The 26,666-nt window shown below is 39.5% G+C and overlaps 2 protein-coding genes across 4 annotated transcripts; both read right to left on the bottom strand.

Annotated features, from left to right (window-relative positions):
- Positions 1-503: 503 nt before the first annotated feature.
- ppt2b (palmitoyl-protein thioesterase 2b) lies at positions 504-9,182 on the bottom strand. Of its 3 annotated transcripts, none has more exons than XM_040121791.1 (9): positions 8,971-9,182; positions 8,660-8,862; positions 6,542-6,695; positions 5,227-5,322; positions 4,524-4,631; positions 4,208-4,291; positions 2,532-2,616; positions 2,003-2,057; positions 504-1,045 (listed from the first exon to the last, which is right to left on the bottom strand). In XM_040121791.1, exons 1-9 carry the CDS (start codon positions 8,993-8,995, stop codon positions 902-904), a joined length of 954 nt encoding a protein of 317 aa, XP_039977725.1. In that variant the 5' UTR covers positions 8,996-9,182; the 3' UTR covers positions 504-901. The 3 variants fall into 3 exon arrangements, with proteins under 3 accessions (XP_039977725.1, XP_039977726.1, XP_039977727.1); XM_040121792.1 differs by having other exon boundaries at positions 8,984-9,182; XM_040121793.1 differs by having other exon boundaries at positions 8,660-8,825; positions 8,984-9,181.
- A 1,468-nt stretch (positions 9,183-10,650) lies between these two features.
- Positions 10,651-25,683, bottom strand: cratb (carnitine O-acetyltransferase b). The gene is made up of 16 exons (XM_040122312.1): positions 25,648-25,683; positions 25,283-25,537; positions 24,712-24,936; positions 23,314-23,432; positions 22,306-22,359; positions 19,980-20,145; positions 18,506-18,680; positions 17,613-17,703; positions 16,851-16,938; positions 16,645-16,745; positions 15,161-15,280; positions 14,426-14,548; positions 13,211-13,346; positions 13,050-13,112; positions 12,813-12,950; positions 10,651-11,447 (listed from the first exon to the last, which is right to left on the bottom strand). The coding sequence occupies exons 2-16, from the start codon at positions 25,331-25,333 to the stop codon at positions 11,244-11,246; spliced, it is 1,854 nt and encodes a 617-aa protein (XP_039978246.1). The 5' UTR covers positions 25,334-25,537; positions 25,648-25,683; the 3' UTR covers positions 10,651-11,243.
- Between the last annotated feature and the right edge of the window lie 983 nt (positions 25,684-26,666).

Here is a 26,666-nt window from a genome sequence, read left to right as displayed (position 1 = left end):
TTAAAAGATACTATTTAGTTGCATTAAGCAATTTGCAGAATTTTGGGCAGCTCGGGTTCATCTTAGAAATAAAAGTCAGGATCCTGCAGCCTCTCAGTCTCAACTACATTGATTTTTGATCCTTTTTAAATTTGTCCGCCAAACTTCAATCAAATGCGGTACCAAATTGCTGGAGTGCACCTTTAATATGTCTGATCTTGCTCTTCCTTTGCAGACTGAAATAACCAGGTTTATGGAAGCCTTTTAATTTGTTGATTCTTACAGTTTGTGCCTTGTAAAAATCCTTCAGCACACAGACGGCGATGTGTCTGATTTTTCTGACAGCACCAACATTGTTCCAGAGAAATCATTAAAAGGAGCAGTGTGACATTTTGGGAAATGCTCTTATTTGCTTTCTTGCTGAGAGTTTGACGAGATGATCGATACCACTCTCATGCCTGTATGGTAAATATGAAGCTACGTCCAGCAGTTGGCTAGTCTGGCTCTGTGCAAAGGTAAAAAAATCTGCCTATCAACACCTCTAAAGTTCACTTTATATCTTGTTTGTTTAATCCATACAAAAATATAAGTGTTTGGCTGTAGCTTCATAACCATCGTACAGATGTGGGAGCGGCATCAATCCTCTCATCAACCTCTGTGCAAGAAACCAAGTGAGCGCTGTTACTTCTAAAGCAACCTGGCAGATAACAGGATTAACTTGGAAAAGAAAATGTATCTTTAAAAATGCCAACTTAATCAACACAAGGAGAAAAGTACAAGAGAAACAAATCTTGAAAACACCGTTTGATTGCCAAGTTATCTCTGATGTATAATCCAAAGAATGAGATTATGTCCTCAAGAGAAGACTCACTGTGTAGTATCCTCACAAACATTTGTGACATGCGCTGTGCAAAGTTTTGTTCTACACCAGCCACTTCTCCATACATGTGTGGAACACAGTCTCGTTCGAGTGCCACCAGACGTGTTCTACGCCGGGAACAGAACAGATTATCAGATCGCCGCGGGCCGCCAGAGTCTTCAGACCGAAAACATCTCTCAAGTACAACTGGAACAAGACGAGAAAAAGAGCATGAGTTAGTGCTTAGTTGATCTGTTGCGGGGGTTTTCATGGTCTGACACCGTGGGCCCACCCCGGCACATTGTGAGCCGTAGCAATATCAAAAAAATACTGATAGTGCAACTTGTTATTTTATCAGCCCTATTATTATTCTTTATCTTCCTTCCATATCATCATACTCTAAGTTTACTACCGTTCCCATAATATTTTGGGGAATGTTAACAAGATGGATAATGTGATGCTGTTACAACTCACTATAGCTACAAATCGATAATATTTTTAGCCTATATATATTTACATTTTGGCAATATGGTACGGTTAAAGTATGCCGAATTCGCTATTAGCAGTCCCTGTTTGCAATGCACCCCTGGATGTACGGACAACTGTCTCTGGATTACTTTGATACTGAAGAAAACTTAAAAAACACGATGATTCTCTGGCAAGTTCTGCAGTTATAAGGAGCAGGTAACATGGATGTTTATCAGTCAGTGTGTATCTAAGATTGACATCGGAGATTGGACGCTGGAATGATACCCTCGGAAAATGTAAGTCAAAGATCTATGTGTGCACAGTTATGTTCAGCTACATCACCTATAGCTATACACACAGGCATCCCTGGATTTAAGGTCTACACTTTTTAGTAATATGTCCTTAATTTCTGATGAGTTTGCATGAGTGATTATAAAAAACTCACAAACAAACAAGTTCTACGTTGTTATATGTTTGTAAACTTGTTTCACCTCTGCAGTGGTATTTTGGTTTCTCAGAAGTAACAATAATAAAATATTACACAACAAAGAAAATAATAACAAAAAACTAAATTAATAACTAACCAAAGGTGAACATAATCAAAAACAAACCAGTATTTGTGAGGATTACAGAGGGCCCTGAAATAAACTAAAATCAGTGTTGCATACGTATGTCTGCTGTATGATTTGCACTCACATCTTGATGCTGCATCTCAACAACAGTCTCGTTGTCGTCATAAAATCCAAATTGACTGTAAAATAAAACAGAGACAGAGGGATGTAATGTGTGAGCATCACATGAGAGTCATCAGATCACTCACAGCCAGAAAAAGCAGATCTTGCTAATGCGGGAAGACACTGGGGGGAAAAAAAAAAAAAAAAACGGACTCTGTAGAAGCCAGATCAAAGTAGAGAAAACTGTGACAACCTCCTAGTTCAGTCAGTGTGTATGAATCAAGAAATCCTTCCGCTGTAGCAGAGAAGAGACTGTAATGTTGACAACTTTCACGAAGACACTGATACGAAGTGTGAAAATGTGCAACAATGAATCCTGTGCTGATTTTCCTCTTCCCGACAAGTCACATGTGCAGTTTGTCAGAGATTACTGTTAACTCGATTTGGGTGTAATAAAGACTATGAAATGAAATCATACTGCTTGTCAGATTAAAAGACCGCAAGCAAAGAAATATCTTTGAGAGACTAAACAAGACAGAGGATGAACTCACCTCGACTGCCAGGGAGTGATGACTCCATCGTCTGGTCCGCCGATCAACACCAACTTTTTGATCTTGAGGAAGTTTTTCTTCCACTCTGAGATTGAGAAGTAAAACACACTGAATATGCTGTATACTGTATATAATAATTATCACCACGTCCAGTATTTGAATGAAAAATTGAAGTTTCGAGCCTTCACACTGTCCAGCCTCCAGAGCTCTCGACTCTACGGTGACTTTTGGTTGTGGACAACAAAACCTGTAAACCAGTATCTGGCATCCCTTTACAACACATGTGCACCTTGTCCTTGATTATATATTACCAGTATTATTATTACTATATGAGTAGTATTATAAGAAGTAGTAACATTTTATTCTACACTGATTAATGTATATTACCTATGTTACTATGTTATAACACTATATTACTACCATATTCTTATTAGTGTATTTTTTGTATTACTATTATATGTTATATCATGTTATTGTCTTCCAATTATATTATATATACTTTATAAGACTTTATTATTACTGTGTATATTATTCATAACATTATACAGTTTATTATGTTATTATGTATATTGACCTTGATAGCTGCACTACCGGACCTCTTTTGCGTCTGACACTCTCAGGCACTATCGAGACAACTGCAACCCCTGACACCCTCTACTCCCCTTTTTAGCCTATATGTGTTTACATTTTGGCAAAATGGCACCATTAAAAGTAGCCGAATTAGTTATTAGCCGTTCCCGATTGCAATGTAGCCATGTTTGTACAGACAACTATCACTGGATTACCCATGATACCGAGGAAAACTTAAAAACATGATGATTCTCAGGCAAGTTGCAGTTATAAGGTGTGTCTTTGTTCTTTAATTGCTAAGCAGGGTTTATAGTCACACTGAATTTAAAAATATGTGAATCATGTCTGTTTTCAGGTTTGACTGAGGTATGACTCAAAGAAGCAATCAGATTTTTGAGATTTTATTTTTTATTTATTTATTATCATCCAAATTTTTTTTTTTTTCAAATCTGTTTTATCCAAACCTGTCTTACCTCAGTTTATTTTATCTTAGTTCATCAGTTGTGATTTTCAAATAATTTCTAACAAATTCCAGATAGCATACTTCCTCAAAAATGGATTTATAGCTTTTATTTTTTTGGAATGAAATCCTTAATGCTTTGTTGATCACAAGAAGAAAATGTACTGCGAAAATGTATCGCGCAAATACGCACGCTTGAAGCATATAGCCTGTTACAAAGAAATGTAAAGAAAGGATTACAATGTAAAATCCAATAATAGCTAAAGTTTTCCTATCAAATTAGAGACATATGTAACAGTTTAATACTGCCTGCTCTTTAGAGTAGGTCAGAATCTTGTGTCTCGAATGACAGTTGACATCTATTGCGTATTCCTGTTATCTTTCATTACAAGTCATTAAACAAAAACAAAGCGTTTTTACTTCTTAAGGACCTGCCCATTACAAAAGTTATTTGGAACACATGAAGCTGCAGGGTGTTTATTTTATTTTATTCTTAGGAACAAAAACCAACTTGTACTGATGTTCTTTTTAGGAGTCACAAGGCCCAAACATGTCACTGTTGCTACATGAAGATTATCATACACCCACTGACAGTTACATGCTTTAAACTTGTTTGATGAGTTTTACCCACAAGGAATGTGCTGACCTGTTGAATTTGGATTGGGTCTCTCACTGTTGAGCAGAGCCAAATAGTCACTGCTGTTCACATACAGGTCTCTGTGGTGGGGGTCTGGAGAAGGAGGAGGAGGAGAGAGGACAAACAACCAGTATGTCAAAACACTTGTTTATGAAGCTTCTTGATGGTTCAGCAGCCTAGGACACACACCCTTTCTTGTAATGATTCGATTGTCTCTGAATCAGAAGAAACCGGCACAGTGAATACCGAATGTTCAAGTTAACTAAATTTCATGGCTTCATAACCTCACAACGTCTGTGTGAGAAATTTACTCCTGGATTCTCACCGTTCCAGTAGTTGCAGATGGATATCCGCTGACCTACTGAGGTATAGCAGAGGTGGTAGAGGTTGGACTTGACAAACTGAGGGAAGAGGTACTTTAAGTAGTCTGTGTCTGACGGGAAACGAGAGACAAACAGCAGAGTTAGTATAACAAGATCAAGAGTTGGAGAGAAGAGACCAGTCCTTAGCATGTTAAACCTGCAATAACTGACTTCATGGCTACCTGGGAGCATCAAAAATAAATTGACATATCACCACCTTTTAAGTTTATATGGCAAACTTGTTGCTCATTTACACTTCCAGCAGTTGTGTGGCAACATTATCATTCATTTTTAGAGTTTTGTGTCCAACCTGATGAATTTAGTGTTCACTCTTTTTTTTAGCTCCGACTTTGGTCTCCACACATTGTCCTTTGACACTTTGTTGATACTAGAATGGCACTCAGTAGTTGTGTCAACCAACATACACCAGACTTCAGAGGAGAAAATTCAAATCCATTGTAAATGATCCGGATCTGCACCCAAATACTATGGGTTCTTCCCTGACCCAATACCCATCCCTCCACCAAGTTTGGTACAAATCGGTTCAGGAATTTTTGTGTAACCCTGCTGAAAAATAAACATAACCTCCTGGGTGGAGGTAATAAAAATACTGATTATAGCCACTTTGAACACGATCATATGCTCAGCTTTCGTAGTTGAACCCACCTCCATACTGCCCGGCCTGAGGCGAGGACAGAGAGATGAAAGAGTGAACGTTGTGGTCAGACAGAGTGGAGAGGATTCCTCTGCAAACCAACCCACCTGTAAAAACAAAACAAAGGATAATTTCCATCAGCCTTTGAGGGCTTAGCGTTCCCAGCTTCACCACATATTATAATTTCTCAAAGGTTTTTCAATGGAGTAATTCAAATAGATTTTCACTTGCTGTGTTTTACCACAAAGAGAGAATTTGTGGTAATTGCTCTGTGCGTACAGTCTTTGAATCTTTGAATGCTGTGTGTATGTTGCTGTTGGAAGTTGGTAAATCTTGATTTTTTTTAACCAGGTAAAATGCGACTGAATGATGCTTCAAGTAGAAAATCTGAGGAGAACTTTTTAACCCATTTCCTAACCCACATCAGTGCATGCAGTTATTATATTCAGGGCTGCAACTAACAATTAATTTCATTATCAATTAATCTCCTGATTTTCTTTTTTTTTTTTTGGTAAATTGTTAACTGTTTGGTCAATAAAATGTCAGGAAACAGTGAAAAGTGCCCATAACAATCTCTGTAAGCCGAAGGTGACATCTTCAGTTGTGTTTGTTTTATCTGACAAACTCTCAAAAACCTGAAGATATTCAATTAACAATCACATCAAACAAAGAAAAACACAAAATCCTCACAATTTAGAGGGTGAAATTAGAAAATTAGAAAAAAATTGATTTTTGATTAATCAACTTGTTGTTTCAGCTCCAATTATATTAACTACATACATTGTTGAGACTGCAAACCATTATTTTTCACATTAATAATCCTGAAAATACACTTTAATTTGACTTTTAGTTTAGTATGACCTTTAATCTATAAAAACGTGGAAAACGATAAAAAATTAATTTGAAATCTAAAGTTCCCTACAGAAGTACTCATGTTCTGTGGTAAATGGTTGGCAAAAATTGTATATTGTATATAATAATTTACTGTACATGTAATGTTGGGAAAAGAAAATCTCATTATTGCACATATACTGGTTTTTACAGACTGGAGCATTAGCGGTTTGAATTACAAGCTGCAGGCTGGGAGTTTCCAACTCCTGACTGAAGCAGAAATCCAAAGTGTCATTTAAAAAAAAAAAAAAAAAAAAAAAAAAAAAAAAACCCTATCCAACAAATAAAAACAGCAAACATTGAGTCTTTTACATCCCCATTTTTTAAATATACGAGAGAAACATTTTATATTCAGGGAAAAACCCTCACTCTTTTTCAATCTTATACAAATACCACATTTATGTCTATTTCATTTGCACAAATGCACTCGCAGACCTTGAGAGTAGCAGATAAAGTGGACCCCTTCTGCTGAGTTATGCATTACTGGGTAAATAGCTGCCTTGAATCCCTCCACCTGCTTCCACATGGGCTGCAGGCTGGCACTTCTGTCAAACAAGTCAATGATCGTCACATTTGTTCCAGGATGAGACTGCAGGAGAGAGAAGGAGATGGTTTCATTTCATTAACAGGGTGAACTTAGCCTGTAGGGAGTGTGTGAGTGACTCCGCATATAGTTGCATGAAGTGTTAAACAGCTACAAGAATCAACACACTAACCTCAGCGTTACAACAACAGCAGAGTTAAACAGCAGAACTCACAGCTAAATGCCTGGGTCATGAAAGATCCTTGGGGAAGTTTGGCTTCTAATTGATCAGGATGTGCTTTAAATATTGATGATTCATTAGGCCATTTGGTAAGAAGGCAGGAGCGCAATCTAATTGAAGCAGAGAGAGTGGGGTCTGAATTTCCGCTTTTGATTGTTTCAGTCCCCCAGAAATATCTGTAGTGTGGTTTCAGTATACAACTCTCTAATAAAGCGGAGGTGAAAAAGAGGAACCTAATCTTGGTTTAACCTCATCAACCTCGCTGGAGTCTCCTCGAAAACTTCCCTTTTTGAATAATCACAACATCTTCATCTCAGCCAGGTTATTCCCAGCCTAAGCTATGCATTTGTGTATGTTTCAAAGGGTGTGTGTGAAGCGTTTAGAGGATTTAAGAGGACAAGCGAGAGAGGGCACATTTCCCTTTCTTTACATGGATTTTTATCTCTTCATTATCGATGCAAGAACTGACGACTTCGCCCAATAAAACCTCCTGCACACGACCTATTTCTCACAATTATAATGCACCAAAAAGTACAGATCGCAGATAATGTGCCCTTTTCCATATACACATAATAGAACATTAAATTGCACACTACAGGTTATATTAAACCAAAATAAAATATTTACAAAGCTATAATAACACCCTTAAGTGTATGAACCTGCATTATAGTAATAATCATTCGCTCTTCTGCAATGGTGGAAGAAGTACTCAGATCTTTTACTAGTAAAAGTAGCAATACCTCAGTGTAGAAAACCTTCACTAGTAAAAGTCCTGCGTTCAGAATTTTACTTGAGTGCAATAGTATAAGTACCTAAAGTTAAAGTACTCATGAAGAAATGCCTAATTTCAGAATAATGTAAATATTATTATTGGATTACAATTAATTGTAAATCACTTTAATGTTGCAGCTGGTAAAGGTGGAGCTATTTTTAATTTCTATATATGCTGTGGGGAAGTAGGGCTGCAAAAGTTGGTTGATAAATCGTTTAGTCGATTGATTATAAATAATCTGCAACTATTTTGATCATCGATTTATTGTTAAAATGATTTTAATGACAAAATAGCAAAAATGTTGTTTTCAGCCTCTAAAATATAAAGATTTCCTCCTTATCTCTGTTTTATATCATATTAAACTGAATATCTTTGCATTTTGGACTGTTGGTCGGACCAAAGAAGACATGCAAAGACGTCACCTTGGACTAATAATCAGCAGATTAATCAATAATGAAAGTAACTGTCAGTTGCAGCTAATTATTATGATTAATAAATAGATCAATTAAGTCTTACCTTAATCCGTAATAACGCATGATCATTTATTTTGTATTATTAAGCTGAAAATGCAAAGTAACTATAGTTATCAAACAACTGCAGTGGAGTAAAAAGGACAATATTTGCCTCTGAATTGTAGCGGAGAAGAATAAAGCAGCATGAAATGGAAATACTCGAGTTAAGTACCTCAAAATTGTACTTAAGTACAGGACTTGAGTACCACCACTGCTCTTCTGTGGTATTTCCCGCAGGAATAATAATTTTAAAAACAAATCCGTTTACATTACAAAACATTCTACTGGCTCTGCCATTATGATAAAGGCTGACTAATGTTAGAGAAGTGCATAATGCATAGTGCAGATCCAAGTTTTGCTGATAACGTGATGCTATAAGCTGTAGGGCCTGCATTACATACTGCGAGGTCAATCCCAAGGGAAATTAATTTCCATACATTTCTGTAGTCAAATATCCCCTGAAACAAAAACACTGAGACAATTCCTGTTCATTCTGACCACCCACCTCGTTAATGAACCGCTGTAAGTTTTTAAAATCCCCTGAGCTGTCGAACAAACCGTGCACAATGATCACCGGCTTGTACCCGACCACCGCAGCCCAGAGACACGCACCGAGCAGCGGGTACAGCATCCCCGCCGCCCCGCTGCTGCTCCTCCTCCTCCTCCTCTGGCTTGACATGGCAGAATGGGAGCCCTTTATTATAAACTCAAAAAAAAAAAAACCCCAAGAAAACCGTACAGTTTTACTAAAAAAAAAAAAAAAAAAAAAAAAAAATAGCAGGTAAAAAAAATAAATAAAAACAATGTTTGGCTAACGTTGTGCTATCACCATCAGTTCCATTTCTTTTCCCAGCTGCGATACAGATGAGCTGAAGTCCACTCGTCGGTAACTAGTCCTGTTTTACACACACACAAACACACTGCACTGTGTATGGTTAATATTTGATAGCAGCTACACTGAAGTTCCCAACAGCTGCTCAGCTTCTGTTGTTTCTGCTGCTTCTGTTTGTTCCGGCTTTAAATTAGCGGCGGTGCGACGTCATTTCCGTTCCCAGCTCGTCCAATCAGCGCGAAGGCCGCTGGGCGACTTTATCTTCACTTAGTCAACAGTTTCACAGCGTCGGTTACGGTCGCGCCATCGCGGGCGATCACCCAGGAGTCCCACACCTCCAGGTTTTCCTCCACGTCGTTTCTGTCTGCATCACTGAGGTTAATGTCAAATGTTGCTAGAAATCTGTGCCACTTCAAGTAAAATACCCGCCGCAGTCCTGTGCAAAGGTTCCAGGCACAAAAGATAAACTGAGGATCCTTTCAAAAATCAAGACACGAATAGTTTTTCATTTATCAAAAGTGCAGTAAAGAGAAAAAAAACCTAAATCAATTCAGTATTTGTTGTGACCAACCTGTGCCTTTAAAACAGCACCAGCTGTCCTACTTGCACTGTGTTTCATGGTACCCTGGCAAGTTCTCCAAGGCGCTTGGAGCATCTCGGAGAACTTGCAAGTTTTTTCCATCTCAGTGTCCTCTGTCTCCTCATCTAATACCGGACTGACTCCGTGATGCTGAGATCGGGTCTCTCCGGGGGCCAGACCACCTGTTGCAGGACTCCTTGTCCTTCTTGTCTCTGAAGACGGTTCTTTGTGACTCTGGCTGTATGTTTGGACTCATTGTCATGCTGCAGATTGAACGTGGTACCGATCAGATGCCTCCATCATGATACTGGCTGTCGTATAAAAGGTGTCTAAAACTGTACGGTATGTTGGTCCTCCATCCTCCCGCTTGTGTAGAGGGAGTCTGTGTCAAAATCTAGTTTTAACACCTTCATTGTTTCAGTTTTTTGTTTCATCAAATTGCTTCTATTTATTTCAAGTGTCAAGTAATTAACACACAAAACGCCTCAGGAAATGTACTGTTGTTATATCACAGAAGTACTGCAAGGCTACGGCCGACAATTATTTCCATTTTCAATAGCTCTGGCAATTATTTTCTTTAATAACCGATTGACTGCCCAGTTTGTAAAATTTTAGAAAATAGAGAAACATGCCATCATTATTGCTTGAAGCCCAAGGTAACATATTGAAATTGCTTTTTATTTCTAACTAACAGTAAAAAAACAAAACAAAAAAACAAAACAAAACCCAAAATGTTACCACAAACAAACTGGCACACAATGAATAATTGTGGTCCTGAGGTTCTGGGCTCCTGGGGTAGTTACCCGTTTTTCCCCGGTTCTCATAACTGTTGCAGAAACGACTGTCTTGTGGCGCACGCCATACTCTCTCCTTCTCACACACACACAAGGCATGTAAATGAGGAGTCATGTGAAAAAAAAAACGCTTTATTAACCAGTTCTGAGAGCAGAACAACACACCCCACTGCGGGGGCCAAAGCCTTCTCGCCTTCACTTCAAAGGACAGTAAATACAACCAGGAGATCAGGTCAGTCAAGCTCAGCGAGGGGAGGAAAAAAAAAAGAAAAAAAAAAAAAAAGCACCGGTAATTTCTCTGTATCGTCACCAATAACGACCAGGTGTCTGGCTTTTATTCATTTTTAAAAAGACATTTTGATTTACACAATCAGAGGGATTCATTCATTTGTCAATTATCTCCGATGGCAGCACAAAACATAGAACATATTTATTCCGTGTATAAGGCACCACGCAGGCTACCGGTCATCATGGTCATGACTTGTAAAAGGAGTGCAGTCAGTTTCAACGCGCATGTGTTTGGCTTGTTGTGATTTATGCTGGAGTGTCAGGTTGGCTTCAACTTGGTTTTGCTTTCACCCAGAGACACAAATACGAGACAAGTGCATCCACTGTAGCAACTATTATGCAGCTGGCTTACTTAGCGCTTGCTAGAAAAAAAGATTTATTGCTTTAAAAAAAAAAAAAAAAAAAAAAAAAGGGGAAGCATCAAATACTCCTCAGAGACGCTGTGTCCTGACTCTCTCAGAATTAAGTGGCATACACGAAAAAACATCTATGTCAAAAAACAAGCCTCCTCAAGACGTCAAAATGAAAGAAAATTGTTTTTCTTCCTGGGGCAGTCGAGTGGGTTTACCCTGCCGGACAGAGTGTAGGAGCAGCGCTACACGGTAGGCTGCAGTAGCTCCTGTAGCTGACACAAGGTCTCCTTCAGAGTCACGGCTAATGTTTCTGCATGAGTCTCCTCGCAGCAGTTGAAGGCGGTGATGGAGAAGTGGACGTGGTCCGCCTGGGGGTTGTAACAAATGGCGTAGCCGTCCGGAACGAGGGGCCCGAAACACATCACGCTGTCTGTGTTCGCAGGCACCTGAAGGGACGAGAGCGAGATGAGAACGTGACTCTTCAACCTCTACAGACCTAATGCGGATACTAAGACTGGGCGACATGGCTGACAGCAATATCACAAAAATGTTTTTTCTGATATCAATACACATTATATCACAGTTTGGCATCTGTAAGGAAAATTACATGTAAAATAATCAAAATTATGTTCAAAACAATACACTATGTTCCATAGTTAAGCATTACATCAGGCAAAAAACTAAAATAACAATTTGTTTTACTTGGAATCATTAATTCGGACACCAATATTTTGTAAAACATAACAGAGCTTATACAGTTTGTCATTTGATCGATTGGTTGATGGGCAGAAAATTCATCTGCAACTATTTTTAAAACTAATTAACCATTTAAGTAATTTTTCAAGGAAAAATACCAAAGATTTGCTGGTTCCAGTCCCTCAAAGCTTTTTCCGTGGTCTTGAATAGTAGTGAACTAAATATCTTTGTGTCTAGAGCTGCTGTTTGAAGATGTCAACTTGGACTTCGGGAACTATTTCCTAACGTTTTATAGACTTATTCCTTTTATAGATAGGAATAATCGATCAGTAAGGTCGATTATTTCAAGTATCAGGCAGAATAAACAGTAATGAAAGTAATTGGTAGTTGCAGCCCTAAAAGATAACAGATTGTGATCTTATAACTCCACATCGCTCAGCCCCATTAGAAAATATTTACTAATAAATAATATTTTAGTGGTTTCAGAAAATGATTAACCAATTTTGGGTAATCCAGAGGATCTTTCAGTACTATTTTTGGTAAAATATAAATAAAAATGGATGAGGATGACTATTTTGCTAATAGATTTTAGCCTCCACCCTGTTGGCATCGATTCACCAATTCAAATATACTAACAAACCCTTAAAGTGGGTTAGATGGGACAAAAGATTAAATCCCTTAAAATTAGATGATATAAAAGCAGATTAATTTGGTTTTGCTAATTAATCTATACAAAAATAGAAGTGTTGGCTTGTGGTGTCATTATTCATTGAACTGTAAGTAAATTATATGTTACACAGTCTAGACTGGATGCCTACAAGTCCAACACACATCACTAAAAAAAACAAAAACCAAAACCAAAACAAAACAAACAAACAAAAAAAACAGACAAAAGGAGCAGCGTGATTGCTGGAAACTCCCAAAATGCATTTTTATATTAAGAGAACATCACAAGCTCCAAAACAACAGGGAAACTACTGATAGAAAACTTCCTCTCATGTGTTTGCTGTGTCTTAAGAAAAATTTAAAAATACAAATAAATTCCCACTTCCTGTTGTGCTACCTTCTGTAAAAATCAAATCAACAAAGACAAGCGCCCTCACACAGGAACACACCTGCCCTGTTCGGAGTTTCCAATGCGTTGCCAGCCCGTACGCCGTATCCATGAAGATTTTGGGAATGCTCAGTCCTTCCTCGATGGCCTGCAGCTTGAGCCCCAGCAGGTGGTGGTCTATGCCGTGACCTTTGAGTGCCTGAATAGAGCAGCAGAAAAAAAAAAAAAGATGGTAAGTGCTCATCGGTTAAAAAACAGACAAAAACTGTCTGTCGGAGCTTGTTGACTTGGTATTTACCAGAGCAGTCAGAGCCGTGTAGGCGTCAACAGCTTCTCTCAACAGTTGTAGTTTTGCTTCCCGCTGCAACGCAAAAATGATACACACTATGATTACAAGCCACACCAAATTCCCCCCGTTAAATCACCCCGAAACCGAATAAAAGGGATCGTGTTTCTCACCGATACAGATGGATCGTCAAAGGCCAGAATGAACTTGAGCGTCTGATTTGTTGGCGAGCGAATAAATTCTGTCCTTCCTCCTCGAAACATCCGCTGAGAGGCGATGTCACAGGCCGGACAGACCTCATTGTGAACTCTTGAACAAAAAGGAGTGAAGTAAAATATAAAAACACAGACGCTGCCAATTTCAATGTTTTGGTCTTATCTGTTCAACACACACCAAAAAGAATACAGAGGAACTGATAGAGGAGAGTGGCAGGGTTTGAGGAGTGTAAGAAAAATGTGGGTGAGACATTCTCAGCCTTAATAATGTAAAAAAAGATATGTTTTTTGATGTTGCACTATCAATATTTATAAATTTCGTTACTCCTATGTCTTTTTCTTATGTCTGTTTGGTGGACAATCATGCTCTAAACTGGAATGTAAATATGCAGCATAATGTTGCCAAGGTGTCAGTTGGTTATCTGGTTATCTGTGGGCTACAACTTGAGCCCTGTATTCGTTTACATTTCGGCAGCTTGGTGCCGTTAAAGCATGCCGGATTAGCTATTGGTAGTTCCTGTTTGAAATGTAGCCATGTTTTGTACAGACAACTATCACTGGGTTACTTTGTTACCCATGAAAACTTAAAAATGTGATGATTCTCAGGGAAGTTCTGCAATTTATGGATGTTTGTCCACGATGGGCAACGAAGATCAAAGATCTTTGATCAAAGTGTAGAACGAAATGTAGGTCACTTTGAATCTAAAACTGTATGTATCACGTCTGTGTGTTCAGATTTGACTGAGTTATGACTCAGAGAAGGAGTATGATTTTGATGCAAATTGCTCATCTTAATAAACTATTTCTACCATTATAAGATAGTTTTTCAAAAAGAAAAATCTGCTTTGAAACACTTCTGATGCATTTGTTTCCCGTATTGATATTAGGTGATGTGTTGTTCTTATTCCTCTAGTTAACCAGCCACAGATACAGATCATCGCGTGCTCTATATTCAGTATTTCCTGCTTAATATTATGAAATTTTCAGTTATCTAAAACTTTATTTGATCACTGCAGAATCACAGACACAATCCGGTGTTCACTGTCTGGCTCGGTGGTTCTGTTGGTTATTAATGCAGCAACGGCATTGAAATAATTTTAATTACAGAAGTTGTATCAAGTTGCACAAGACTTGACAATGACTTAAATCTTTGATAACATCATTGTCACTGACCTGTAGTAGGTGAGCTGCAGGGCCACCTGGATGAAAGAATTTGGACTCAGTTTGTGCTTCTTGGGAAGCTCCTTGCCGAACCTCTTGAAGTTGAACACGTTGACATCGAGGTCGTTGATCAATCTGCAGGAAATTCAAAGCATCATTCTGCATTTGTGGTAAAATTGTTCTAAGCTCAAGGTCCACTCGCTATCTTTGTCTAGAAACTTTTGGCCACATCTTGCAGGCCTTTACAGCATATTTACTTGCTCTGGTGTCACCATGCAGCCTAAGCCTGGAAGTTCGGTCAGGTGATAACAGGTGGTCATATAGCAAGGGGGGGGCTTCAGGGATGATGACACCTGAGAGAGTCCATTCGCTGACTCAGGCCGTGAGATACGGTATGTGTTCCCAAGGTCAGGAGCTAACCTCCATGCTCATAATTTGTACTATATCAGAATCAGAAACAGGTTTATTGCCAAATTTCAGTCGAGCCAGTGGGAGCTTTCTTTTCGTCAAGGTTAAATTAACACAAAAGGAGATTAATGTGTTTACACTGCTGTGGTTTTCCTTTAGGCCGAGTTCACCTTAGCTCGTGTCATTGTTAAGATTTGAAAAGCAAACATCCATCTCACACTGAACAGTGAGGCCATTCTTCTCTTATCATGACAAGAATTCATGACGGGACTTTATGTTCACACTTAAACACTCGCTCCACCCTGTGCAGGAGAATAGTTAAAGAAACGGAGAGCTTACATATCCAGGTTCTGCTTGGCGTGCTCAATGTCTCTCTTGATTTCTCGGTCTATGTGAAAGTAAAGCTTCTTGGGCATCGGCAGAGGGATCAGTGGCGCTCTCTTCGGGTCTGGTTTGTCACTGCCGTCAAGAAAACACAAATTACTTAGACATGAGTATGCCCGATGGAAGCATGATGAAAAGTGGGATGAAAAGTTTTGTTTTAAAATTTTCATTTTCTGGCAGATTGTGAGAGTCTCAACTGGCCCAGGAAAGCTACAGATAGATATAAAGACCCTAGTGACAATTAGAGTTTAGGTTAAAAATAGCCAGAATTTGGCTTTAGCAGCTACATGCTTAGAGCTAACAGACAATTTCATAGAACTGTCATGTATGAAATCAGTGTCCACATCTAATTTGGGTAAGGTGCCAGTTGCTGGTAAATTTAAAAAAAAAAAAAAAAAAATTATTCAAGAACTGAATGATATACACACCTATTCTAATAAGCAGCTGGCTCACAAGTATACAAGACTAGGTCAAAACCTAGTATATGGCTAGACCACCCTTTATCTGATTGCATCTCTCCTACTCTCTGGGGCTCACATATACAGTAAATTATTACAGCCGAATTCCCAATAAAGCTGCTCCTATTTAACATGTTTTTCTGTTTCTGTTGTCAGACAACGGAAGAGGTATGAAATAGTGACTGAAACGTGGCTCGTTAAGACTATATGTTAACTGCCAGTCACTTCCAAGCTGCTGCTCTGCACTGCTAAAATCCTGATATTACAACCGTGACGTTGTCTTAAAATCACCATACAAATAAGTGATGATGAACTCAGATAGAAAGTTAGAGGCTCATTATGGTCTGTGCCAGCTGCCATGCGGTCAGTTGAATCAGACACATAGCTGCGGAGGGAAAGCCCGACCTTGTGCTCCCGGGCAACACCGCTGAATCTCATCTACGAAAAAGTAGCTAAGGTTTGTCCATAAAGTTGCTAGATATGTCGCTAGGTGCTTTTGTGAAGAAAACTCGGTAAAGGGGTCTGAAAAGTCGGTAAATCAAGCGACAAAGGCGCTAAGTTGGCAACACTGCCTGTAAACGTCCCCCCGATGACGCAATAGAAACTGTTTGTCAGTTAGATGCTGTGGGATGTACAGAACAAGTGACGTATGATAATCTTATATTTAGATGCTGTTATATTTTCTATTTAAATCAAATGAACAACATCTAGTCCCGTCAAGGAGTGTGTTTTCGAGGTTCTTATTTGATTGCCCCATAATCAGACCGTATGGCAGCCAGCAACAAACCAAAAACTGTGTATTACAGAAGCGCTCAAAGTGTGACAGGTAAACCTTTTATCTAAAAAAGAAAAAATTATACACCAGACAAATTCGACATTTTTTGTGCTTGGCAGGTGGCAAATTCAGACCCAATATAGAAAATAATTCAGACAAAACATTAGGAAAGGACTGCTTCACTCTTTATTAGCCCTTTGTCTCACCAGTACTCCAGGATATGATCCAGCAGTGTTGCTATGGGTGGACCCTCAGCTGTGGCTTGTTCATACAGAAGACCCCATGAGCCGTCCTCGCCCACCACAAACTGTTCAGACAAACACGGACAAGAGTTAGTCGAACTGCTGTACCAGCTACCTTTACGTAATCCAACCTTACCTTTCCCTGTGCGATTCTTGCTGCTGCTGCTTACCTGCAGCGTTTTGTCGAACCAGCGGTTGCCACTGTTGGAGAACGTCCCGCCTCCGTGCAGAACCTGAGCTGCTTTGCGGCTCGCATACCTGTCAGTCAAAGTGGGAAACGAACAGGAACAGGAAGTGAAAAATGTAACAAGCGGCTACAAAAGTGATTTATAAATTATTAAAATTAAAATTAAATAGTCAAATCTGTCTTTTTCCAAATCTAGAGCTGATAACTGATTAATTGTTTAAGTCTATTTTTAAGCAAAAATGCCAAATATTAGTTGGTTTCAGCTTCTCCAGCGTGAGAAATTTTGCCACTTTTACCAGTCTTACAGTGTAGTCAACTGAATATCTTTGGGTTTTGGACTATTAATTGAGCACAAAACGCTATTTGAAGACATCATCATCAAATTTTTGTGTTAATTTGTCACTATTCTCTGATGTTTTCAGAGACCAAACAACCAATCGATTAATTAAAATATAAACAGATATTAATCATTAGTTGCAGCCCTAATCAAATCTATCACTGCAACATTCTTGAGATACCAACAAGTAGCAACTAGGAAAACTTTTGTAGAGGAAGTGACATTTGTAGATTGCTGCTTAAGATCAAATGTCAACAAACGACACAATTATCTCCGAACACACACAGAGGATTACCCAACATATTTAGCAAACACAGAGATACCTGAGTGTGGATTACGAGACAGAGGATGTAGAGAAAAGAGTGAGTATATGAGTGTGTGTGTGTGTGTGTGTGTGTGTGTGCATACTTCTCATCTGATATCCTCATCACTGGAGAATCCAAACACAAGGAGAAAAGCCCTGTCTCTATCAGCCGAACGGATTCCTTGTTTAGTTTATCTGAGTCACGCACAGACAGAGAGACAACAGAAACAAAACACTGAGTATTTCAGCATTTCTAGATTTAATTTCAGTGCCGCATCTCTTATACAAAACTGTCACTGTGCTGGCACACAAGCAAAGACATTCAGACAAATGTATCAAAACACATAAGCTTTGACTGCTAAGGACATTTATCATACTTGCAAGTGTGGATTTGTTTTGGTCCTATCTTGGCCTGGAACATGTCTATCGTAACTTTCACATAATAGTTTTGCTCATTTTAGCCCATAAAACTACACACTACACTTTGCAACACTGCTGACTGAAGCATACCACGAGTTTGACATTGATTTCCTAACCAGGATTGATTTCAAGGTTTCAGTTCAAGCCGGTATGGTATAAGAAAAACAATTCAGACACTTAAATCTTGCTTGAGATAGGTAATCGATCCATCACAGCGATCAATAAGTCAGTTTTTCTTTTTTCTGTTAAAGTCATGCAGAGAATCTGTTAGCTGATGGCATTTGTAGTAATTGTTTTGATTATTTTATCTTGTTGTATATTTTATTTTTACAACGTACTTTTTCAAGCACGTTTTTCTGCACTTTGATTATAATCATGGACTGAAATTAAATGGAAACCAGCAGCACCCTGGAAACTAGAACAAACTAAAAAGGCTATGGGAAAATGATCAGCTGTAATTGGGTTAAAACCACTACTATATTATGACAGTACATAAATAGTTAAGTAGTGTATTTGGATATACAATAAATGCTACATGCACCCATTTGGTGGGAGAGTATGCAGTCCTGCTATCTACCTCTCAGCAGGCGGTTGTAGGCCTGTCCCCAGGTGTGGCGGTGCTCACTGGTCAGGATGCCCATCGGCTCCTTGTCGGTCTTCCAGGACTGAGACCTGATCCTCAGCAGCTGGCTGTGGATCTGACTCTCCGTCATCCGAGAACCGTCGCTGTTGTAAACCTCCAGCTGGAAGAACTAGTGACAAAAGGACACCGGGAGACCCCAGTCGGTGTTCACCAGACGAATCTGATCACCAAAATTCAAGGGTTCTGACTTTTCTAATATGAATGTTTTCCGGTTTTCTTGGTCCACTATAATAGTAAACTGAATACTTTTGGGTTTGGGCTCTTGTTTGGGACAAAACAGCTAATTTCAAGACGTCATTTTGGGCTGTTTGTGGCATTTTTTTCACTATTTCCTGATATTTTATAGACCAACTAATTAATCGATTATTTGGGAAAACAATCGTTAGATAAATTAAAACAACTGTTAGTTGCAGCCCTTCTTGGGTTTATAGCTGCAATGATTAGTCAATTAATCAATCAGTAGAAAATCAATCTGCAACTCTATTGATAATCAGTTAAATGATCGTCACTTACCGAGCACAGACGTCGAACTTTTTCTGATTTTAGCATTTCAAACGTGAATATTTGCTGCTTTTCTCTGATTTACATCATTGTGAACTTTGGATTTTGGACTGTTGGTCAGACAGAACAAGAAATTTGAAGACATCAGCTCGGGCATGGAGAAACTGTGATAAACATATTTTTTTCGCTATTTTTGGACACGATATAAACCAAATGATTGACTAAGAAAATAATATGCAGCTTAATCAATTCTCAAAATGGTCATATGTTGCTCCAATGCTTCAGTTTCACACAGAAAATAAATTACAAATACTTAACACTGCAAGATGTCATTCAGAGGCCGAGCCTGTACAACATGTACGTCATTTTAGTTTAACGGGACTCATGATATTAGTGCCAACCATACCAAATAGAAGCCAAACCAAACAGGATGTCAACTGAAAGTATTTCTTGGCATTTTGCAGGTGAAACACACTTAAAATTCGAATACTGAAGTGAAATCCTCAACTGAAAATGACCACAGAACAGTCTCAGCCACTTCTCACATGTTTGTGTCTGTTGTGAAGACAAGAGAAGGCAAATAAGTATCCATTAGGATTTTCTTACGTCAGTAGGACTGAGATCAGATTTGTTTTGATTCCTCTGCCTGCCAAAATCTAATCTCACAGGACGACCTGCTGCCAAAGCTTTGTCCAATAAAAGAGCTTCTAGTGAGCCCACGTGGGCCCTGGTTTAGGTCTTAAGAAAACCCCAGGTGTGACTGCACAAGACCTGGCATGACTGCTATGTCCCATAGCTCGTGATCCAACGGGTTGATAAATGATGCTGAGTCAACAACAAGAGAGCAAAACAGAAGAGACAATATAAATCTGACAGTGTCATCGGCTGCTATGTTGACTCATCCCACCTGGTAGTTCCGGACGACCGTGATGTGTGTTGGCGAGCGGCGGGTGCGGCCGTAGTGGGCGATGTGGTCGTGTTTGGGACCGGGGATCCTGCAGGAGGAGAAGAGGAGCGGGTAGAGCTCCATGCACAGAGGCTTCCCCCGCATGTACTCGACCGGTAGTTGGCCGCTGACAGGGACAAGGAGAAGGAGACACACGTGTGAGAGAGAGAGTTTATTTAGGAAATGTATTTAATTTTCTTGGTTTCATATTTGTATCTGCTCATACTTATGACACATCACTGTCCGGGACGCACCAGTCCTTCTTTTTTTGCTCTCAAAACCGATTCGTATACCTACGCTCAGGGTACAAAGTACCAGGATCCGGTACGCGTGCTCACTTTCTAACAAATTGAAAATCTTTACACCTCACTGCCAGGAACTCTGCGGAATAATTTTGTTGTAAGGTTACATGAGGTCAGAGACAGCTGTGGCACTAACAATAGGGCCGGTGGCTTCCTGTGACTGAATTAATGTACAATAATCGAGAGTGGAAACTATCACTTATGGTAAGTCAAGTACCTTGAAAAACTGTGCACAAGTGCAGTGAGGAGAACTGGTGCTGTTTTAAAGGCAAAGTGTGGTCACACCAAAATATTGGATTGATTTAGGTTTTTTCTCGTTACGGCACTTTTGATCAATAAAATCTATTCATGGCATTCCTTCTGAAAGCATCCTCAGTTAACTTCAGCGAGACATCAGCGAGATGGGCAGAAAGTGACCCCAAATGACCGAGAGCTTATGCGGACATTGACATGAAGGGTTGTTTTTGTGCCTAAAACTGCACGAATCGTGAAAGTATTAAAGTAGTAAGTAAAGTATTAAGTGGAAAACGTTCATTACCTCAAGAAGGAAACCTGTCTGAAAACCAACCTATTGATGTTGACCTAGTTTTTATTAAGTTGTTATTCAAAAATTAATAAGCAGCTAAATAAATTCAAGATGGACAAGAAAAATCAAGAAACACTTGATTCCTGAGCCATGGACTGTAAATAATGATCAAATTAAAGTTAATTTTCTTCAACAAACCAGTTAAAATGGATAAGAAAGCTGAGAGAATGCAGATTATCCAAAGGCAGATTGCAGCATCTGCATTTTTAAGATATTGCTTGGGTTCTATGGCAGAGATTTTATTTTGGCTAAAATAATCAGCCTAAAAAGACAAAATGAAAGCATCACAACCTTTGTATTGGTTTCACAGTTTGACGTCCAGCCTGAAAACTTAACAACTTTTTTTTTTCTCGACATCCCCGCTTTAGTTACTGCTGTCTGCCTTTGAGGGGCAGCATACTGTCATACACTCGATCAGATAATATTACTATTATAAATGACGTGGTAGACTTTAACCCAATGGAACTAACACTGAAATCTGTTTACAAATTATATTTCACCCAGGTCCGGGCCAAAGAGTTTGCACAACAGTCGTGTGCTGTTGGCTTTGCAAAAGATTCTGTTGCAGACGGTGAGGGCCGATAAATTTAGACGCAGATTAACTTCATACAGCAGGGAAACACGAGGCGGTGCCAGCCAGGCTAAAGTTGAAGCACCAAAATAGAAGCTAGTGATTGAGACTGTTAGACAACAGATTAAAAAGACATCAGAGGATTACTGCAGCATTTGAACAAAGGCTGACAACAGGTTCAGAGCTGTAAAATCAGTATATAGTTAATCACCAGCTCCAATGATTGTGGCAGACAATTAAGAGCTAGTTTAACATTTTTATAATGGAATTACTGAATATCCTGAACTTCTTTCTGTTTCTAATGTTCACTCTGTTCGACCCTACAGAGCAGTGACACCGACAAAAATGAATACAGAGATTAAAAGTGGGTTTTACTGAGGTGAGCGTGAAATAGAAATGCTTCTGATCAAGTGGTGCAATGTAACGAGTGCATTTACACAAGGACTGTGCATTTATGCCACTCACTACTTCTACTCCACTACGTCAGGGAGAAATATTTTACTTTTTCCTTTTACTCCACTATTTTTATCTGAGATCTGTAGTTAATACGTATTTTGCATATTTCGCAGATTAATTTTTCATATACAACAGATGATGAGCTTCTTAAACATGATACACCTTTCAGTGGGAGCGGAAAAAAAAAAAAGACATCCTCTTATCAAGTGATTTTTTTATATAAAATAATATAGGTAAAACTATGAAAGTGGAAACTTAGCATAGCAAATACTTGCCGATAATGCTAATAATTTTTCTGCGCTTTTAGATAAGCACAACCCATTAATTCTACTTTTTATTTGGCTCCGGCTCAGTCGTAAAATTAAGACTTACTTGTTTATTTTGGCCTTAAAGTCCAGAACTGCTGCTATCAGTTTAGATGCAAACCTAAGTGGAGACAAACACGTTGTGGTCAGTATTTTATTATGTGTACCAGTCAGATTTCCTGTTATAGACATTATAGGCAGTGGGGGGGGAAATCAATCACAGTTCACGTTTGGTAAAATCTGCTAAAAGGTGTCAAATTAACCATCAGAGATTACTAATGCACAGCAGAGCAGGACTAAATAGCATTTTGACGATTTTTTTTTCCCCCAGGTGAAAACACTACATCGTCACTTTGGTAACTTGCAAGGATCTCACCAAAATAACCAAAATTTAAGCTTTAGAGTGATGAATTTTCTCAATTTACGCAATAAGTTTTGCAATAAGCTTAAAGGCTGTGGAGTTTCCTCAGTACATAGAGGACCAGATAAGCAAGTTACAAGGTTTTAATGACAACAGCCATATACAAAATGAACAGGTGTGTGGATCCAGATCATAGCAACACTGCTCAGGTGCCTCGACTGCAAATGTAACTGCTGACACCAAGACACAACCCCAGAGTGAACCCATTTTTTTTATCTGCTCTCACTGTCCTACTGAGTGTTTAACGGAGCTGATACTAACAGAATCCAAGCGGCTGATTAAATGGCTGATTTATTGGAAACGTGTATCTGCACTTTTACTGTTGCTGTGCAGATAAATGCAGTGAAGCCGAGGCTCTTGAAATCTATTGCCCATTAAGAAACAAAGCGCTTGTTAAAATATTTATTATGATGCCGGAATCGTGACGAATGACTTTCAGCGATGCCTAGAATTTCCCAAATTTCGCATTTCCTATTTAAAAGGGAAATTCAGCTTAAAACGTCTCAGTCTACCCAGACACTAAAAAACAAATGAGTCACTTCATCCCTGACGTGTCCAAGTGCAAGAACTGACATTTAACCAGCCACTAGTATCTGCTCTGCTGTGCTGTGTCATTGCTGGTTAAGTACTAGAGGTCGGTGTGTGCTGACTCACACCAGCTGGCTCCTCCAGTCGTTGTAGTCTCGCCTGGGCAGAGAGATGGCCGGGTTCGAGTGCACAGGCAGGGGCTGTCTGCTCTCCAAGTACGCCCACTGCACCCACCAGTCCGAGATCTGCAGGGGACAGACCGCACACACATGAGGGACTTCATGATGACTCAATCTGCGGAGCAGACTTTGTCGTGCCGGTCAGTCTAAACCTCACGGCTGGAGGAAAACCTCAGCGGTGATGTAAGGTTTTGGAAACACAGAGGTCCGATTTACATGGGAAATGGGAAGAAAACAGTACCTCAAGTGAACAAATATATCTTTTCCATGGACGTTGTGTTTTCAGTCCCATTTTTTGTTTGCTTATTGTCAGAATGAGAATCCAGGGGTTGATAATATTGCAGTATTAAAAGGATAACAACTGTTATTACATTTTTCAACACTAGATTACTGTATATTCCCTCGCTTTTTTTAAATTGATGTGTTACTTTTTTGTCGATTTCCCTTCTGTTTCGTCGACTCTATTTTGTTGGTGTTGTGCTTATTACTATCCTTCTTGTTTGATGTTTCGTGCTAAATGCTTCTACCGTGAAGCACTTTGTAACTTTTGTTTCGAAAAGTGCTGTATAAATAAATCTTTACCTACTCTCCTTCATTAAATTTTAATTAATAATTAAAATTTAATTATTAAAGGTGTCCACAGCCAGATTAAAATGACAAGTACAGTACAGGGCAGCACAAATTAAATCGATTAATTTTTTTGGTCTATAAACTGTGAGAAAACTGAACAACATATCTATCACAACTTTCTTGAGCCCGAGGTGACGTCTTCTAACGTCTTGTTTTGTTTGACCAACAGTCCAAAACTCCAAAATAGCAAATATAATATCACAGAAGAATAAGAAAACTAGCAAAGAGTCACTATTGAGAAGCTGGGATGAGATCATTCTTCAGTATCGACAAACGACGTAAGTTATTGACAAATTGTTTCAGCCCCAAATTCAAAGGATTGTCCGGCCTTGTCTGCATTTTCTGAATGTTTTCGAGTTGTTATATTTGTTTTTTTTTTTTGTTTTGTTTTTTTAAATGGAAAAGACTCAATGCTTTCCCATACTAAATCATTGTCACATTCTGAAAACACATATAAATCATTTTTAATCCTTAGGTGTCCGAGTTCACCCATTTACAAGTGGCCAAAAGCAAGTAGTGTTTTGTTTTGGGGCCCCATGTATTACCAATATATTATATTATGTATTATATAATATATTATATTACCAATGTTACTGGTACATTAACCCATGATTGCTCCAAACACACGTAGCCCGGTCTATCTGCACTTTCAAGCACTCCTACATCCATCTATAACATCTGCCACGCTTCCCACACTGATACAGGAGACACCGACCCAGTTCCTGGTGTGCCTGGCTTTCCTCTCCAGCCCTTCCTGCAGGTGTGCCCCAAGGCCGCCCGGCCTGCCAAACTCCTGCACCGTCCTGCGGGTGTGTCTGAGCTCCTCGGGGGGCAGCAGGGGCTCCAGGGCCCTCAGATAGCCCTGCAAGGTGTTGGCCAGTGGGGGCACCGGCTGGGAGGGCACGGAGGAGAAGGAACATGGATCCTGCCTCCATGAAACCTGAAAAGAGAGGAAAAACTGAATGAAATTTATTTCTGTTATCCACTGCAAACTCCAATGAGGGTGCAATCGAATCAAATTAAGAAGTTTAAAGTTTAATCATAGTGTTGGTGCAGCAACTCGGCACTGCACAGTGCCTGCACAGGATATGACTGAATGCCAATAAAAAATAAAAAAAAATAAAAAAAAATAAAAAATAGGAAGTGTGAAAGACATGAACGTAGGAACATGAGCAGCTGCCTCTTATTCTTTTAACAGCCCCGTTACTGTAACAAACACAATGTAAGGGAGGATATGGGCCAACGTGCCAACAGTATCCAACTTTAAAACCATAAAACGGACTCACCCGAGACCACCACGCTCTGCAGGTCCCTGGTCGAATCGTGCTGAAAATCATGCTTCCTCAAATCCCCAAATCCGCTCTGCGTCTCATGTGTGTCACAGGAAGCAGCGTTGTGTTTACGGTCCGGTACGTTGTGTTTACGGTCCGGCAACTTTCGCGAAGTTCCCACGGGGTCAGATCGTCAAAATGAAGCTCAGCCCTCCGCCTACTTCTTCTCCGCGGCGCCTGTAGACGAGATTCCTCATCGCTCGACAGATGCTAGTTTCAAAACATTACGTGTATGAGGCAAGTGGCAAAAAAAAAAAAAAACAACCCCCCCGACGGTGCTTTAGTTCCTTCAGACGGCGAGCATGCAGAGTTTCACGTACCGAACCGAACTGGGCTGAAGCGAATCTACACGAAAGCCCGCACGCGCGTTGACGTAAAAAAAAAAAAAATGTTTCCGTCAACAGCTACGTGACTCGGAAGCCCAGCGTGCGGCACCGCCTCCGTCCGCGGGGGGGCGCTGCTGCACCTCGGCATGGCGACCGGGGAGCCCAGGATACGCTTTCCGGCCCGCTTTGGCCCCGTCAAAGCCTTGAAAGCAAAGCCGGCGTAAATGCACCAGCTACTAATGAAATACTTGGCGGTTCCTGCTGGGGGGGTGGCCTCAGCAGAAGTGGCCCAGCTACTACAAATATTCCCTCACAAAAAGCGTGTTTTTGTGAAATGGTGTAACCCCTGTCAACGAGCTGGGCCTGCAAAGTTCTGCGGTTGTTGTTTAAAAGCTCCAGACCCTCCACAGACAGCTGCTCTGTTAAGCTGGGACACCGAGCTGCAGTCTGTTTTTAAGCAAAAACAACACATCGACTCCTTTAGATAATTCAGAATGTATTCTATAACTACAAAAAAAAGTTTAAAAGTACAATTGTGTGTGTGTCTTTTAAAAATATTTATATGGCATATGTAATCAGCCTGTACAAAATTGGCTCCTTGCCTTTAAAGTTTCATTTATCACGTACAAACAAAGCAAGAATTCCTACCGTATTCAGTGAATCCAAATAATAAATGTCTTTTCTCTAAATAATGATTGGTTGGATAAAACCTAGGACGAAGGTTTAGTTACTTTATCAAACTGTATTCAGCGGTCTAAAATAATCAAAAGCATTTCACAACACGCACCTTTTGTTACTTTTTTCAATATTTTGCTTTAGAGTAGTTTTACTTATTTATTTATTTACAAGGCTAATGCTCATCACTCAACAGAAAAGTGGCCATGATGTGGTGGTGTCGGCCTAGAAAGCCTTTTTTTAACCTGTCAACTCTGACCAACTGGTGAGAGGACACTCTAAAAATAGAGTAAATCCTCATCAAGTCTATTATCACGTTAAAATGTTACGAAGAAGCA

This window comes from Xiphias gladius, chromosome 24 (genome assembly GCF_016859285.1).
Source record: "Xiphias gladius isolate SHS-SW01 ecotype Sanya breed wild chromosome 24, ASM1685928v1, whole genome shotgun sequence".
In the NCBI taxonomy this organism is placed as follows: Eukaryota; Metazoa; Chordata; class Actinopteri; order Istiophoriformes; family Xiphiidae; genus Xiphias; species Xiphias gladius.
The sequence above is the reverse complement of the archived record's forward strand: the minus strand, read 5'-3'. Positions and strand labels throughout refer to the sequence as shown.